At 44.5% G+C, this 15393-nt stretch overlaps 1 protein-coding gene across 2 annotated transcripts; it reads left to right on the forward strand.

Moving 5' to 3' along the window:
- Positions 1 to 2013: 2013 nt before the first annotated feature.
- Positions 2014 to 15287, forward strand: per1b (period circadian clock 1b). 2 transcript variants are annotated; one of them, XM_079671015.1, is made up of 20 exons: positions 2014 to 2173; positions 5965 to 6831; positions 6995 to 7248; positions 7451 to 7572; positions 7678 to 7879; positions 7992 to 8186; positions 8554 to 8632; positions 8748 to 8854; positions 9016 to 9169; positions 9406 to 9670; positions 9785 to 9893; positions 10055 to 10214; positions 10310 to 10413; positions 10691 to 10840; positions 11405 to 11722; positions 11817 to 12598; positions 12691 to 12853; positions 12987 to 13200; positions 13315 to 13465; positions 13557 to 15287. In XM_079671015.1, the coding sequence occupies exons 2-20, from the start codon at positions 6404 to 6406 to the stop codon at positions 13833 to 13835; spliced, it is 4236 nt and encodes a 1411-aa protein (XP_079527141.1). In that variant the 5' UTR covers positions 2014 to 2173; positions 5965 to 6403; the 3' UTR covers positions 13836 to 15287. The 2 variants fall into 2 exon arrangements, with proteins under 2 accessions (XP_079527141.1, XP_079527142.1); XM_079671016.1 differs by lacking the exon at positions 10691 to 10840.
- The last annotated feature ends 106 nt before the right edge of the window (positions 15288 to 15393 follow it).

Below are 15393 nucleotides of genomic sequence, written 5' to 3' on the forward strand. Positions count from 1 at the left end.
GCTGACACCTGGTGCAAAACACCAGACATACAGAGTTCAGCGAATGAAAAGCTGCAAATCAAAATGAACAGGACACACAGATGAAAACCCACATCAACATAATCATGATTCAAACATCAGAAAATCTGCCGAGCATGATATTATTTTTGTTTTGCACTTCTCCTTTGGAGTACATTTATTCCTTCTCAACAAAGGGTTAATTATACATTGGTAATATATTATTAATAGTCTACACTCTAGTCAGACTGAGTAAACCTGCAGATATATGCAGCTGTACAAACCCAGTGGTTAAGTCTCCCTGCAACTTCCAGTAAAAAAACTCAGAGCCGCAAAATGCACGTCACCAAATAGCAGAAAGACCAAATTATCCAGTTCAATCTGAAGAAAGTAGCACATTTGGACAAGGGCGTAAAGAACCGTCTTAATGTGGGGCTCACGTGGCACTATGAAGGGACAGATTGTGCATGCATACAAATATGTATGTTATTTTTGAATAATTTTCCAACTCAGTCAGTAGGCAAATATACCAGTTTTCACTCGACTGCTTTACTTACCGTGCAGGGATAAATGATAATATAACATATAAGTACGTTATAAATGATGATGTATGTTTCTTAGTGGATTAAGCCACCTGGCAGTACATAACGATTACCTGCAACATATATGATGCATATATGGATCAGATATTTGCATCAATAATTACAAACCAATAACATAGGCATAATATATGATTCCTAAATGGACCATTCTGCAGGATGAGGACTCTACCTACCATTGACTATACATTAGTTTAATGCAAAGATATATAATGAATGTTCTTTATGCAGTGTTTATTCTACTGTTATCATGATCAAATATTAATCGACAAAATAATCTCAACCAAGAAAAGAAGATGTAAACATGCTGATATGTTGATATAGTCTAGTTAGGTGTGTATTTTTTGTTTTATGTGCTTTGGGACACAGTAAATATGCTCCCATTAAATACTAGAGTGCGTTTTTGCAATAATTGTTATTACTCCCTTGCATGTGCCCTATATCTTCTTCACTGTTTACAGCCTCTCACCAACCACACCGCCAGCCTCGTGCCTTTTGAGAGGGCATGCAGAGCAAACGACGTCACCATCCAGGAGCACGTTGAAATCATAGGTTGAAATGTGCATGCCGAGGCTTTGCCGCAGCCGTAAAGACGAGGCAAGCGCTCAGCAGGAATATTCCCCTCGTGGATCTGTGCATGTGTAGAGAGACACAACCCAGACTGAAAGCTTAGTTTATTCTAAATAAGATTGTAAATTCACGTTTCCAAGATCAATAATACACGTACAATGATGATGATGATGATGATGATGATGATGATGATGATGATGATGATGATGATGATGATGATGATGATGATGATGATGATGATGATTATTATTATTATCATCATCATTATCAATTTTATCTGCAACTTATTTAAAAATGAAATCTAAAAACGTAATATACCTCCATTTATGACATATAAACGATAACATGTATAACACACTTCACATATTGTATTCCAATTCTATTTCAGTGTAAATAGCCTACTGCTAAATTAAAATCTATTTTAATTGTAATGTTATTATAGTTTTCTTAAAATAGTAGCCTATTCTATCTGTGTTTTTACTATTTTTGTTACCTTATACCAAATCAAATTCCTCCTATAGGCCTATGTGTCAACCTACCTGGTAATAAACCTGTTTCTGAATAATTAAACGCTACTCTTTGATGAAATTACACTACGATGGTACCCGTATATTACAGTCAACCAAGTAGGCCACATGTGTGGAGAGGGATCCGCCCTCTCATGTCTGTTTGGAACTAAACTCAGGACCAGACACTCTGCAACGTGATCCCAGAGCCCCGTGCTACAAGCCACGCCCCTATCAGCCAATCAGAACGCGCAGGGCGGGGACATAAACTCAATCTGTCCAATCACGGTGGCGATTCAATATTACTCGCTAGACCTTCCACTGACACGTGTGTCCCCGCGTGTAAACTACTGTAGGGGGGTCGAGCAAAAATGTTTAGAGCATATGCAGACCAGTGAGCAGAGGCTGTCGGTGCTACAAGTAGTGCTGCTGCTTCTTATTGACTTTCACACACCTTACCCTGGAATATCAAAGCTGGTGTCGTTTTGAAACATATCTACGGTAAGCTGGTCGTTGTAATATTAATGTATGTCACTCTCGCCTACAAGCTAACGTTAGCTTTCTAGCTGTCACTTCGCACTGCCAGCATATTCACGACATAATGTTTTCCCTTAATTTGACGGCTTCATTAAGTAGATAGAACAATAGATACATGTGTATTTACGAGGTGATTAAGCTATTCAGACAATCTACTGAGAAAGCTGTCTTTAACCCTTTACTGTCGCTGACGCGATAACAACACGTTTATAACGTTATCTCTTTAAGATAGAAGAAGACAACACCACTAATGACAAAGCCGGCAAATATCAGATTCCTCCACATTTCATGACCTTTTTATTCTTTGACATAGTAAACTTCTCAGTATAAGTTTTTATGGTGTTGACACGCATGTGCAAATTGCAAAAATATATTGACTTATCAGTATCAGGGCTGCTAAATGCACTGGATGCCTCCTACTGTGCAGCATGTGCGTTAAGCTTGCAAACGATAACGTTAGGCATGTTGTGTTGATGCACATCATGCATTTATTTGCATTAGTGAGAATGCACATGGGGCGTATGCAGTTCTGCAAGAGTGCTGCATGGATCCTCTATGTGTGTCGACAAATGTGCTGCTGTAAATGCACCATAATTATCTGTCATTGCATAGTTATTGACACCAAAAGCACATGATGGACGTCTGCAAGGGTATCCTTGCAGATATCTCACAATATCATGTCCAAGTGCGCATCGCAGCATGACAGCAACATCCAAAAAGTTTGCATGTGACAGGTATTGTAGTGAACAGAAGATAACAAAGAAAGGTGAAGTAACCTTTCTTCACTTAATGTTCAAACTAAGCTTCAAATATAGATGATTCAGCGTGTGCAAAGAACAAGAACATGACACTTTTCCCACCAACAAGTATTATTGTGCGTTGATGGCAGGTAGCGGCACAGGTGGTGAAATCTGCATGTTAACTATATGATCACATGTTGGATAAGGACTGACTCATCATTTGAAACAGCTTACAGTTTTCCATCACCGTGATACTTTAATATGGGAATGACTCACCAGCAGTACCTTGTTTGGGCTTTGATGGTTGTCACTTGCAACACAATTGTTGTTTGAACATTGTTTTTCCTGTTTTTGACAATAAACTAAGAAACTTTGTTTTTCACATATTTTCTAATCCACTATAAATGTGACGAAATTGCCTTTAAGACGGTGGAAAACAAAAATCTTAAGACTACAAAGGACAGAGAGTGAGATATTTAAGGAGATTTGTTAGGTAGCAGTGGGAGACCAATGATACTAATGCAGAGTGAGTACTGTGGATTGAACTTGATATAATATTTCCATGTGAAATCTTTCAATTAGTATACATTCCTGTTCATAGTAATGTCATTAATATATTTGAATGTTTAACTAAGAAGTCATGGCCATGAGGTCCCATAACTGATCGTGAATCAGTTGCGTATCTTTCTGTCCTCCCATTACAATATTAAAACTGGAGGCTGAGCTGAGACCAGTATCTGGTCAGCCAATAAGCAGCCCAGCCTCTGCGGGGGTCTCTCTCTGATTGGTCCGGCTAATAAAATATGTCAACCAATCAGAAGCCGCCAATGCTTGCTGAGCGCACCACCGCGGACACGTGCGGCATGTACACAGAGAGCTGCGCTGGCAGAGTGATGCTATTCACTGGAAATTGTAATGTGAATTTATTCCCCGAATAGTAAGAAGGAAATAAAAACGATTTTCTTAATGTTTTTGAATAATGTCAGCATGTCGTGATGATGTTAGGGGCGGGGGGAGATCACACATGTTCTCGCACGGAGCTACGCCACACCTTCCTGCAGCCTTCAATGCAGTGAGGATGTGAAGGTTTCATTATCTACGAGAACAGGTCATGTGACCCCTGTTCTGTACAAGTTCTATCTTTATTATATCGCTTGTAATCATCTGATGGGCTTGCTGAATGAATGACAGGCTCATGCAAAGAACACTGTCTTTGATGCTGTCTATTATCTGATGAAATGAGAGTTTCTTTGTTTGTTCTGGTAAATAAGTGCCCCTTGATCAAAAGGAATGGATATATGTTAGAACCTTTCTATAAATAAGGAACATATAAACACACATATGATCATCATAAAACATTACAAATATTCAAATTTAAAAAGGTGTTCTCACATTTGAGAAACGTGAAAGCCTGTTGAAAGTCTTTTGCTCTAACGGTTTACCTAACCCATCGCCTATACATTTTGAGCTTTTTTTTTTTCTTCAACATTTGTATAAGAGTGATGATGCATTTGCTTTCTCACTCAAAAATAGACACATCCTGATATAATCATAGATTGGTCTTACAGAGTGCATTTCCTGTGAATATTTTGAACAATCGGGTGGCATTAAGCCTCAGTGGTTAGCATTATTACCTTCCTCTTCCCTGCTTAGCAAGACATGCATGTTGGGTACACTGGAAGCAAAATCGATGTGTCTTGCTCGATTGAATTTGAGGATGCTCCCTATAACTAAATAGCCCACTACAGCTAACATAGCAAGTGTACAGCTGCATGTGAGCAGCCTGTACACTGTTCCCCACCAACACCTCCACTACCACCTCTACCCACCTCCACTACCACCACCTATACCCACCTCCACCACCTCTCCCACCACCGTGTGGTTTTTCCATCACCTGTCGAGGTGCGAGTTGATGCCAGCCTGCATCGACGCCTACTCACGCCCTGCTTGCATATTTCACGATCATTATTTCTCCTTCCCTCGCCAATTTCAGCCATAGCTCACTTTCTCACGTGTATCAACCAAACATACTGTATGCTAATTTGAATGTAGCATCATATGAATTTGTCAAACTGAATACTTGAAGTTGTTTACCAATATCCACTCCAAGCTTTCACGTTTGCTTTGGTTATGTCCGTGTAATGAATCATATTTGTCATTAGCGGTGTGCACCTGTTATCCTCTGTTCAGATGTAATGAGCTATCTCCGGCTGGTGGGGGGTCACTGTCCACTCAGCCATGTGGTGTTAGTGAATGAGAACAGGAAGTGTTGAATCAGTGCAGGCAGGTACATAATTAAACTAGTACTGATCCAATTCTGCACTTAAAACATCACTGCACACCTAAAGGAGCCTGTGGGGAAGTAAGGATTGAGGACAGGGCCTGCGAGTTCTTCCGGCTTAAAGGATTACGGCGCGTATTCTTTGCACAAGGAATAAACAACAATCATTTTAAACTTGTATAGGTGGCGGCCTGATGTTAACTTTTAAATTAGTATTCACAATTACACTGTATTATTGTAATAACCCTTTTATTCTAAGCTTTGTTCCCCCCCCCCCCCCTGGTGTTCTGTTGTGACTGTCCTCTGGGTGAAATTGGATTAAGCTTTGGCGATTAACAAATGTCATTTCGTCATTAGCACTTGTACACCTGTGCTAAATTTAAATGCATACGCACTTGCTGCATGCTAATGGGGATTATTGTCATTTTGTGTTTAAGATGGGGTGGTGTTTTTATTGGAGATAATCTGAGTAAAAGATACTAACAGCTGGGGCTCTGTGCGGCCACAACAACCACAAACACTTCTGAAAAACATACATTTTCCAAACCAAGGCTGTGACAGCGGCCCATATCCACCTTTGAAGCTTTGAGGCCAACAAGATAAACTCATCATAAGCGCTCCATTTTGTCTCTTCATAGCTGTAGGACTTGAACATTACAAACATTTTGTCATCATGCAGCTAATTTGACTAATTATTTTCTCTTTTCATCTATGTCCTTTCTCCACAATCTCAGATGACCTTCATCTGAAGCATCACATCTCTGAAGAGGCAAGAAGACAAGATACAGAGTGTTCTCAGCTCTCACCAAGAGCTGTTCTCCCACTCTCCCTCACAATCTCTCATCCCATCTGTTGGAGCCCAGTTGCCAAGGCGGTTTCGTAAACAGAAATTCATCTCTTATCTGCGTCACTTGAGTGACCTTTCAAGATAATTGCAGAGTTTTTGAAGGGCAGCCTTCGCTTTTTGGTCATTTGCTAAATGATTACAACCATTTGAACATCTGCACTTTTTAAAAACCTTAAAGGGAGGGCCCAAACTCTCTGATTTACCGTTTGTTTTGCACCAAAAACAATGAGTTTCTCTGTTAACGACAGGCCAATAAGTTAGTTATTGCTGTTTTCACCTTGGCTGACACCTTCAAAAAAGCTGCTCCAGCCTCATCCTACTCTAGTATGAGTTATGACAACTCTAATTCATTGCCCAGCAGCAGCCCTAGAGGGCGAGTGGCAAGGGCCGACGAGAAAGAAAATGAACAGGAAGCAGAATCAGAAGGGTTAAACTCTCTGAAAGCGAGCAGCATTAAGCCCAGCGCTAATGGCTCCTCTCAGGAGCACGGGAGTGGAAATAGAGGCGGATCAACTGGCGGCTCATCTCCCAGTGTGGGGTCGGCGTCTGGAGGCTCGTCCCGAGACCGTAGGGAGCCCAACTCAGATGATATGGACGGACACTCCAGCGGAAACGACTCTGGGGAGAGGGAGAGCGAAGGCGGGATGGAGAGAGACGGCGCGTCGAGCGGGCGCCAGTCCGTACGCAGCTCCCACAGCTCGTCCAATGGAAAGGACTCTGGCATGATGCTGGAAAACACTGAGAGCAACAAGAGGTAAGAGAAAGAGAAGTGACAAAAATAACATTTGAAAAAATATCCATAGCAACAGTCTTTATGCCAAAAGGCTCTTCTTGCATCACTTGCTAACACATGCTAATTACACATCTGATCCAGCAAGTCAGATTCACCGTAATCATCTCTGTCTCTTCTTCCCCAGCACCAACTCCCAGAGCCTCTCTCCTCCCAGCAGCTCCCTGGCCTACAGCCTGCTGTCAACCAGCTCTGAGCACGACCCCCCCTCCACCTCGGGCTGCAGCAGCAACCAGTCGGCGAGGGTGCAGACCCAGAAGGATCTGATGAAGGCCATCAAGGAGCTGAAGCTCCGCCTACCAACGGAGCGCAAGGCCAAGGGTCACACCAGCACCCTAAACGCACTCAAATACGCACTGCAGTGTGTCAAACAAGTCCGAGGTGAGGGGGGTCTTTTTGTTTGTAGCTTCTTCAAAATGCAAATGTGACCATTTTGTGGTGATCAATGTTTTTAAGTCTTTTTTGAATAACTCTTGAAGCTATAATGTTTTAGTTTCTGCCATTTGCATTAGGCTTACTACAATATAAAACAATTATTTACCTATATACGCATCCTGACAAATGCATTGTGATTTTTTTACAGCCAACAAGGAGTACTATCACCAGTGGAGCGTAGAGGAGTGTCAGGGCTGCAGTCTGGACCTGTCGGCCTTCACTATTGAGGAGCTTGACAACATCACATCAGAGTACACACTCAAAAACACAGTACGTTCATATCAAATACTCCAGCACTCAAGAAGTTTATCTAATAAAAAGTATTTGTTTAAAGGGATTTTATTCTAAGCTTTCCTCCTACGATTTTCCTTTCAGGACACTTTCAGCATGGGCGTGTCATTCCTGTCAGGGAAGGTGGTGTACGTATCGCCTCAGGGCTCTTCCCTGTTGCGCACTATGCCCGAACGTCTCCAGGGGGCGATGTTCTCTGAACTTTTGGCCCCGCAGGACGTCAGCACTTTCTACAGCGGTACAGCACCCTGCCGTCTGCCAAACTGGGCCTCCTGCATCGGGTCAGGTGAGCGGAAAAAAAGATCACATTTTGGAAAAAGGGATATGAAAATAGTTGTGATTCCAGACAGAAATGATGCTCAATGTCTGACTCGTTCTCCAACTCTCTTTCCTCTCAGCTTCTGCTCCAGTGGACTGCACTCAGGGGAAGTCCATGTTCTGCCGGATAAGTGCCGACCGGACGCATGGCGGCGAGATGTGCTACTACCCGTTCCGCCTCACGCCGTACCAGCTCACCATCAGAGACTCAGACGACTCTGAGCCACAGCCCTGCTGCCTGCTCATCGCCGAGAGGGTCCACTCCGGATACGAAGGTATTAGTCATTTTACTACAGCTACTCTCTACTCTAGCTAAAGTCACAACGTATGTGAAGCTGAAAACGGATTCTTCTTGCATAAAATGTGTAATTTTCAATTGAGCAGCTCTCCACATGATGATGATGATGATGATCATTACTCGCTGTGTAATTTAAAACTAGTTAAACTGAATCTTGAAATGATCTGTGTGTGGGAGAGAAGAGAACAATAGCAGACACCTTGAAAACCATTCTCCTCTGAATATGGATTATATCATAGACACCAAATGATTGGGTCTAAATAGCAGTTAAATCTTTTTATTATATGTATAGTCTTATGTACTTATTTCTCATCTGTTATCTCTTCTTCCTCTGTTCCTCTCAGCTCCTCGTATCCCTCCAGACAAGAGGATCTTCACTACAAGTCACACTCCGAGCTGCATCTTCCAGGAAATTGACGAGAGGTCAGTTATTCATCACTTTCCATCTGTGATTATTGAATTGTAAGCTGATCTGTTACTCTAGGATGTAATCAAACATTGTATTAACAGTGTGTGTAAATACATTTTGTGTTTGCAGGGCAGTGCCATTGCTAGGATACCTGCCTCAGGACTTGGTGGGAACCCCCATCCTGCTCTACATTCACCCTGAAGACAGGCACATCATGGTGGCTATACATGAGAAGAGTGAGTTTATTTAGCACCGCAAATACCGTAACTTCTGCCCACATAGGTCATACACTTATATGACTGAGTTAGGTCTCTAAATCTTCAAGTCGTTGCGGCTTCCAGAAATGATCAGTTTTAGTATTTGATCCTCATACATGTCTGCACTTCTGTCTCTTCAGTCCTTCAGTTTGCAGGGCAGCCGTTTGACTATTCGCCTTTGAGGATGTGTACCCGAAACGGGGAATATGTGACCATCGACACCAGCTGGTCGTCCTTTGTCAACCCCTGGAGCCGGAAGGTGGCGTTCATCGTAGGGCGCCACAAAGTCAGAACGTAAGCTCAATAATTCACTCTATTTAAAAAACGAAACTTCCAAGAGCCTTCGATATTGAAAGTATTAACAAAGGAAAGTGAATGAAAGGAAATATGGTTGATTGTGACATTCATAGAGATTTAGAATCTTATAATAGACTGTTTGTTAAAAGACCAAAGCTCAACCCCTCCCATAGCAACATCTACACTCAGGTGTCTTCCTAGTGTGCTAAGATGTTCTCTTTCCCCGTCTCCAGGAGCCCTCTGAATGAAGACATGTTCACCGCACCTCAGGGCTGCGAGACTTGGACCACCACTCCCGACGTGGTGCAGCTGAGCGAGCAGATCCACCGGCTCCTGTTGCAGCCGGTGCACAGCGGCAGCTCCCAGGGCTACAGCTCGCTGGGCTCCAGCGGCTCCCGAGGCTCCCGGCGCTCCCACCAGCAGCACCTCAGCGCCGCCTCGTCCAGCGACAGCAACGGCCCCGCCATCGACAAAGCTGCCGTTGCTCTGCGCAAACCTGTGAGTCTGAGTAGCTAGGGCTTCTAGATGTAGCTACATTTTTGTCTCAGAGTGAATGAAATAAAATGTTAGCTGAATGTCCGTCTAACGTGTTTGGTGCCGTTGTTTTTCTAGATGACTTTCCAGCAGATCTGTAAAGATGTCCATATGGTCAAGACCAACGGACAGCAGGTTTTCATCGAGTCTCGTCACAGGCCACTACCCAGGAAAACCAGCAGCACAGGTACATTAAAAGCACCGTTACACAGTTTAGGGTTGGATCAAAAAAGGGGCAGTAATCAAACTGTGGCTTTACGTTGACGGGGTTCCAAGTAATATTCCTCACATGTAACGTCAAAAAGACTCCATTGAAATGCTTCCTGTTCCTCTCTTTTCGCCGTCCAGGCGCAACAAGCATCAGAGCAATCAGCAGCGACCCAATCAGAGGCTTGATCGCCGACATGACGATACCCCCCAAAGCTTTGCTCCCTGCTCCCCTCGTGCCAAAGGAGCCTCCTACTGGCTACTCCTACCAGCAGATCAACTGTCTGGACAGCATCATAAGGTGTGTGTGAAAGCACGAAGCCATTCTGTATGTATCTTAGCATTTCTGTAGGGGCTATGACTTCACTAATCCAACATCTCTCTTACGCTACGCAGGTACTTGGACGGCTGTAACATTCCTAACACGGTCAAAAGGAAGTGTGGCTCTTCCTCCTACATGTCTGACGAGGACAAGCAACAAGATGGCGCCTACAACACAGGTATTTTTCTTTTGCCTCATTATGTTTGTGTGTAGTTTGGTGTTTTAACTTAAATACTCTGATCCACTTATTTAAGTTCATTTCCTTTTGGTCAGTGTGTATTTACCGACACAATTACCTATGGAACATCTTTTTGTTGTTGAATATGGATTTTCGTTTTGTCTTGTGAACCGCCTCCTTGATTAAGATGAAGCATGCTCTGTTGGTGTGTCCTGTCTGTGCTTTTGTGGACGATACACGATCACTTACAGCAACTTGTTGGACTTGTTTTCCTCAGCAGGTGGTTCAGTTAACCTTGTAAGTGAACCACCTCCTCTGCCTCCCCTGACCATGGCCACAAAGGCCGAGAGTGTAGCCTCAGTCACGTCGCAGTGTAGCTTCAGCAGCACCATCGTGCATGTGGGAGACAAGAAGCCTCCTGAGTCAGGTGGGAATCCTCAACACTCACACTCTCTGAACCCTGCAGCCTGGTCACTCAGCAGCTTGTTTCTTTCATATAACGATACGGAGTCGTTGCATGCCTTGCATTTCCTTTAATAGCCTTCGATATGATTTAGCTTTTCATTTGAGATCCTTTCTTTTCATTATTATTTTTGCCTTCCTTTCTTGTTTTGCAAAGACATTGACCAAAAATTGTTAAGTATGATGTTGCAGAAACCTTTTGGTTCATTTATCTTCATTTCCTGTTTGTCGTCTCTTCTGCTGTTCGCTTTTTTTCTTTTTGTTCCAGTTTCTGCTATCTTTTTTGTCTTTGCAAAGTGACCATATAGCCATTTAACACACTACTGCATATCTACTACTGTCTTTGACTTAAGTTTGCTAACATTAGCCATCATAAGACCATCAGACCAAGTGTGGCTGTATCAACTAAATCCACCATTGTATTTGATGTATTTAACTTTTCATTTGTCAGAAGATGTTGTTCTTTCGGAAGTCACATCGCCTCACTTGACTGTGTTAACACCCCTCATCGTTTCTCCCATGGTCACAGACGTCATCATGGAGGAGGCACCCACTACTCCCACTCCTGCTCCGTCTACATCAACAGCGACGCCTCTCACAGCCATCGCCTTTACTCCTCTCCCTCCCCCTCAAGCCTCTCAGCTAGAGAGGTACAGACGGAGAAGTGGCAGTTTAGGAGGAGGGGGCCGTATGGGGCTCACAAAGGAGGTGCTATCCGCCCACACCCAGCAGGAGGAGCAGGTGTTCCTCGACCGCTTCAAGGACCTCAGCAAGCTGCGTGTTTTCGATCAGACGGCTTCGTCCACTCTGCACTGTCAGAACCCGGCTGCCAACCCTCTGTCGCGAGGTACTAACACTAACCCTCTGTCATGTGTTTATTACACATTCATTGTTCATTTAGTTAAAATTGCTGACATTGAGCGTCTTCTTCTCTCTCCCAGGAGTGCGTTGTTCCCGGGATTACCCCGCGGCCGCCGGCAGCAGCACCAGCCACCGGCGAGGTCGAGGCGGGAAGAGACTGAAGCACCAGGAGTCGTCTGAGCAGCACAGCTCTCTGCGCCTCAGTGGGAGGCGCCATGACCCCCGAACCAGCACCGCTCTCGTGCCTCTCACCATGCCTCTCAACATGCCTCTCAACATGCCTCTCAACATGCCCATCGGACCCCCGACAAACTCCTCCTCCTGGCCATCTGTCGTCTCCCAGGCCAGCATTCCCGCCGCGCCATTCGCTCCTGGAATGCTTCCGATCTACCCCGTCTACCCACCAATGGCACAAACCTTACCCGTTCCAGATCCATCCCATTTCCCCCCCGCCCAGATGGTTCCTCCCATGGTAGCCCTCGTTCTGCCCAACTACATGTTCCCCCAGATGGGAACCCCCATCTCTCAGCCGGCCCCCAACCCCGGACACTTCTTCAACCCTAACTTCACATACCCCACCCAAGTCGTCCCCACCATTATTTCCAACCCAGTGCCAGTCCCGTCCCGCAGCAGCACCCCCCAGTCCTACAGCCAGATCCCCCCAGAGTCCCCCCTCTTCCAGTCCAGATGCTCCTCGCCTCTCAACCTGTTGCAGCTGGAGGAAACAACGAGCAACCGGCTGGAGGTCGCCACAGCGCTGGCGGCATCACAGAAAGCCCCGCCCTCTGTTCAGGGGGCAACGACCGGTCAGAGCTCAGCCAATCAGAGGAGCTCTGATGAAACTTCCAAGAAGAATGAGAATGTAAGGAAACTATAGGCTTTAGAAACCTTTGCATATGATATCATTTAAATTGTGTCTTGGAATATTTTTTCTAACCTTTTCTTCCCCATTAGGGTGAGGTTAATGAGTCCAACAACGATGCCATGTCCACCTCCAGCGACCTGCTGGACATGCTGCCGCAGGAAGACGCTCGCTCAGGCTCTGGCTCAGGGTCCTCCGGCTCAGGCTCTGGTTCCGGCTCCAACGGCTGCAGCTCTTTTGGCACCAGTGGCATGAGTGAGCAATCTTAATTGACCATCTCAGAGGTTACCAAAATTGATGTAAATAGTTTCAGAATGCATGGCTTAAAGCATGTACTGCAAACGGAAACCATTTTGTTGACTAGTGTACTCCTTTTTTCTCCATTCAGGCAGCAGCCAGGGCAGCCACACCAGCAAGTACTTTGGTAGCATCGACTCATCAGAGAACGATCATTCCCGCAAGCAGCCAGCAGGGGGCAGCAGCAGTGCGGCTGGAGATGGTGGAGAGGAGCAGTTCATCAAGTGTGTCCTGCAGGACCCCATCTGGCTCCTGATGGCCAACACCGACGACAAGGTCATGATGAACTATCAGCTGCCTGTCAGGTAAGACGCTGGGCAAAATGTGCCCAAACTCAACAGCTCATTCACAGTTTGACACCTGCTGTGATTTAATACACTGACTTATATTGACTATTTTTCTTTGTTCCCGCTCAACAGAGACATCGAGACTGTGCTGCGAGAAGACCGCGAGGCGTTGAGGAACATGCAGAAACAGCAGCCACGGTTCAGCGAGGACCAGAAGAGGGAGCTGAGCCAGGTTCACCCCTGGATCCGCACAGGACGCCTGCCCCGAGCCATCAACATCTCTGTAAGCACACAACCCTGAGCTATACAGTAGTGTTTGGATACAACACCATGTCGAAATGATTGGTAACAATGTCTTTCTGTCTTTCTTTTAGGGCTGCACAGGCTGCAAGTCCCCCCCTTCTGAGCGTCCCACGGCTCCGTTCGATGTTGTGATTCACGAGATGGAGATGTGCAGCGCGCTAAAAGCTCAAGGAGATGGTGCCGGCAAGGGCATTACAGTTCCTTCAGAGACAGCCATGGATGAAGCTCACCCAGAGGAAGAGGAAGAAGACAAAATAACCAAAGCGCAAGCCAGAAACCAGGAAACGACAGCCGAGGCGCCGAGAGCGGCCTCAGAAGCTGTGAAAGAAAGGTCTCAAATGACCCACTGAGGAGGTGGCCAAAGATGATGAACACTATCAAGACGTTTCCGCGCCGATGTGCAGAAGACATGCACCTTCCCGAACTTCCTGTGCCCAAATAAAAAAAATCACTACACAGAGTTAAGTTGTTCAAATGGCAGGAGAAAAAGGTGCACACTGATCGAGACAACTTCCGTTATTGCTGGACAGGACACTAGTTCATTCTTCATGAAGATGACAGCACAACACGCACGTCGTAAGACTGCATATTACAATGCCTTGGGAACCACAGGACATGAGCACTTTCCTTGATCTTGACATATTTATTTAAGCTGTAAAATAGTCAGAAAGGACTAAAGATGAATGTGTATCAAAAAGGCGCCTTTACGTATCGATGGATGTGCAATGCCCTCGACGGAAAAGAAGGGAGCTCTGAGACTTTTGTCCTTGTTGAATGTTTTACAAGTGGTCTGGAATCCTAATCTAATCCTGTTTCACTCAAAGAGTTCATTTTGTCCCATTTTTTTATGTAAAAAGTTAGCCTTGAAAAAAATATAGAGCGACAACCGGTGTATTTTGTAACAATGTGTATATTTTTATACTATCTGCCACTGCGAATTGTGATAGGATAAATGTCTTAAAGATTGTGTCCTGTTCAGTCTTTAAACAGAGATGGTGTTTCTTGTGACACTTGTCAAATTTGTGGGACAGCGTGGCAATCGCCAGGAGACTGACTTGGACTTTAAGATCTCTCCTCTGCCGGGTATTAGTATGTGCATTGGGGTGACATCCCCACAGTGAGAAATGGGCAATATCTCTCTGAGAAATGGTGACAGCATTTCCTAAAAGGAGCTCTGAATCCTGGAAAGGGAGAGTTCCTGTGTAGCAAGCGCTTGCACACGGTGGTAAGAAGAAGTGGACAACGTTTCTCTCTAAAAAGTCTCGAGAGGTTGGAATGTTAAATATGTGTTTTCCTCTCTGTCCCTATCGCTCTCTCCGTGACACTGTTCTGGTCATGTGATATCCTTTTTGCTTCAGTCAGTGGTGTCCGCAAGAGTTTCTAAATATTTTTGTGACATTATTTGTACGAAAAAGACAATAAAACGACTGGAAAATCCTTTAAAATGTGAAGATTTGTATTTATTTTTTGACTGCAGTTTTATGATTACATCTCTTTGCAGTCTGTTTTAGTCGTTGGGTGTTTTGTTGCCGTTGGCCTGGATATGTCCTGAATGAACTGGAAGCAGAGAGCGGATCATGGCTGCTGCTTTCCTCAGCGAACCACAGTCTCCCTCTATTCAGCTGTGGTTTTTACCCGGAGTGGTCACCGCAGCTTAAAAAAGACAAAGACATGCCCTCGTTCACTTCATTATTATGACAATGACAGAAATGATTTTGATGTACGTGGGTCATTTTGTGAGAGAGCTGATGTTAATAAACTAGCTCACTTAAAGTCTAAAATAAAACAAAATACAACACGCAGTAGGATTCAGAAAATGTCTTTCATGTTTACTATACAAGCCAACTGCACTGAATTTCCACTACTGTGAAAGGAATATAATCAACATAATAACCCTCAATTGCAGAG

This window comes from Notothenia rossii, assembly GCF_949606895.1.
Source record: "Notothenia rossii genome assembly, chromosome: 3".
Taxonomy (NCBI): domain Eukaryota; kingdom Metazoa; phylum Chordata; class Actinopteri; order Perciformes; family Nototheniidae; genus Notothenia; species Notothenia rossii.

Coding starts and splice junctions, on each gene's coding strand:
- per1b (XM_079671015.1), top strand. CDS start 6,404: ATGAGTTATGACAACTCTAATTCATTGCCCAGCAGCAGCCCTAGAGGG. Junction 10,414..10,690: donor AGATGGCGCCTACAACACAG/GTATTTTTCTTT, acceptor TGTTTTCCTCAG/CAGGTGGTTCAGTTAACCTT. Junction 13,466..13,556: donor CCCGAGCCATCAACATCTCT/GTAAGCACACAA, acceptor TCTTTCTTTTAG/GGCTGCACAGGCTGCAAGTC.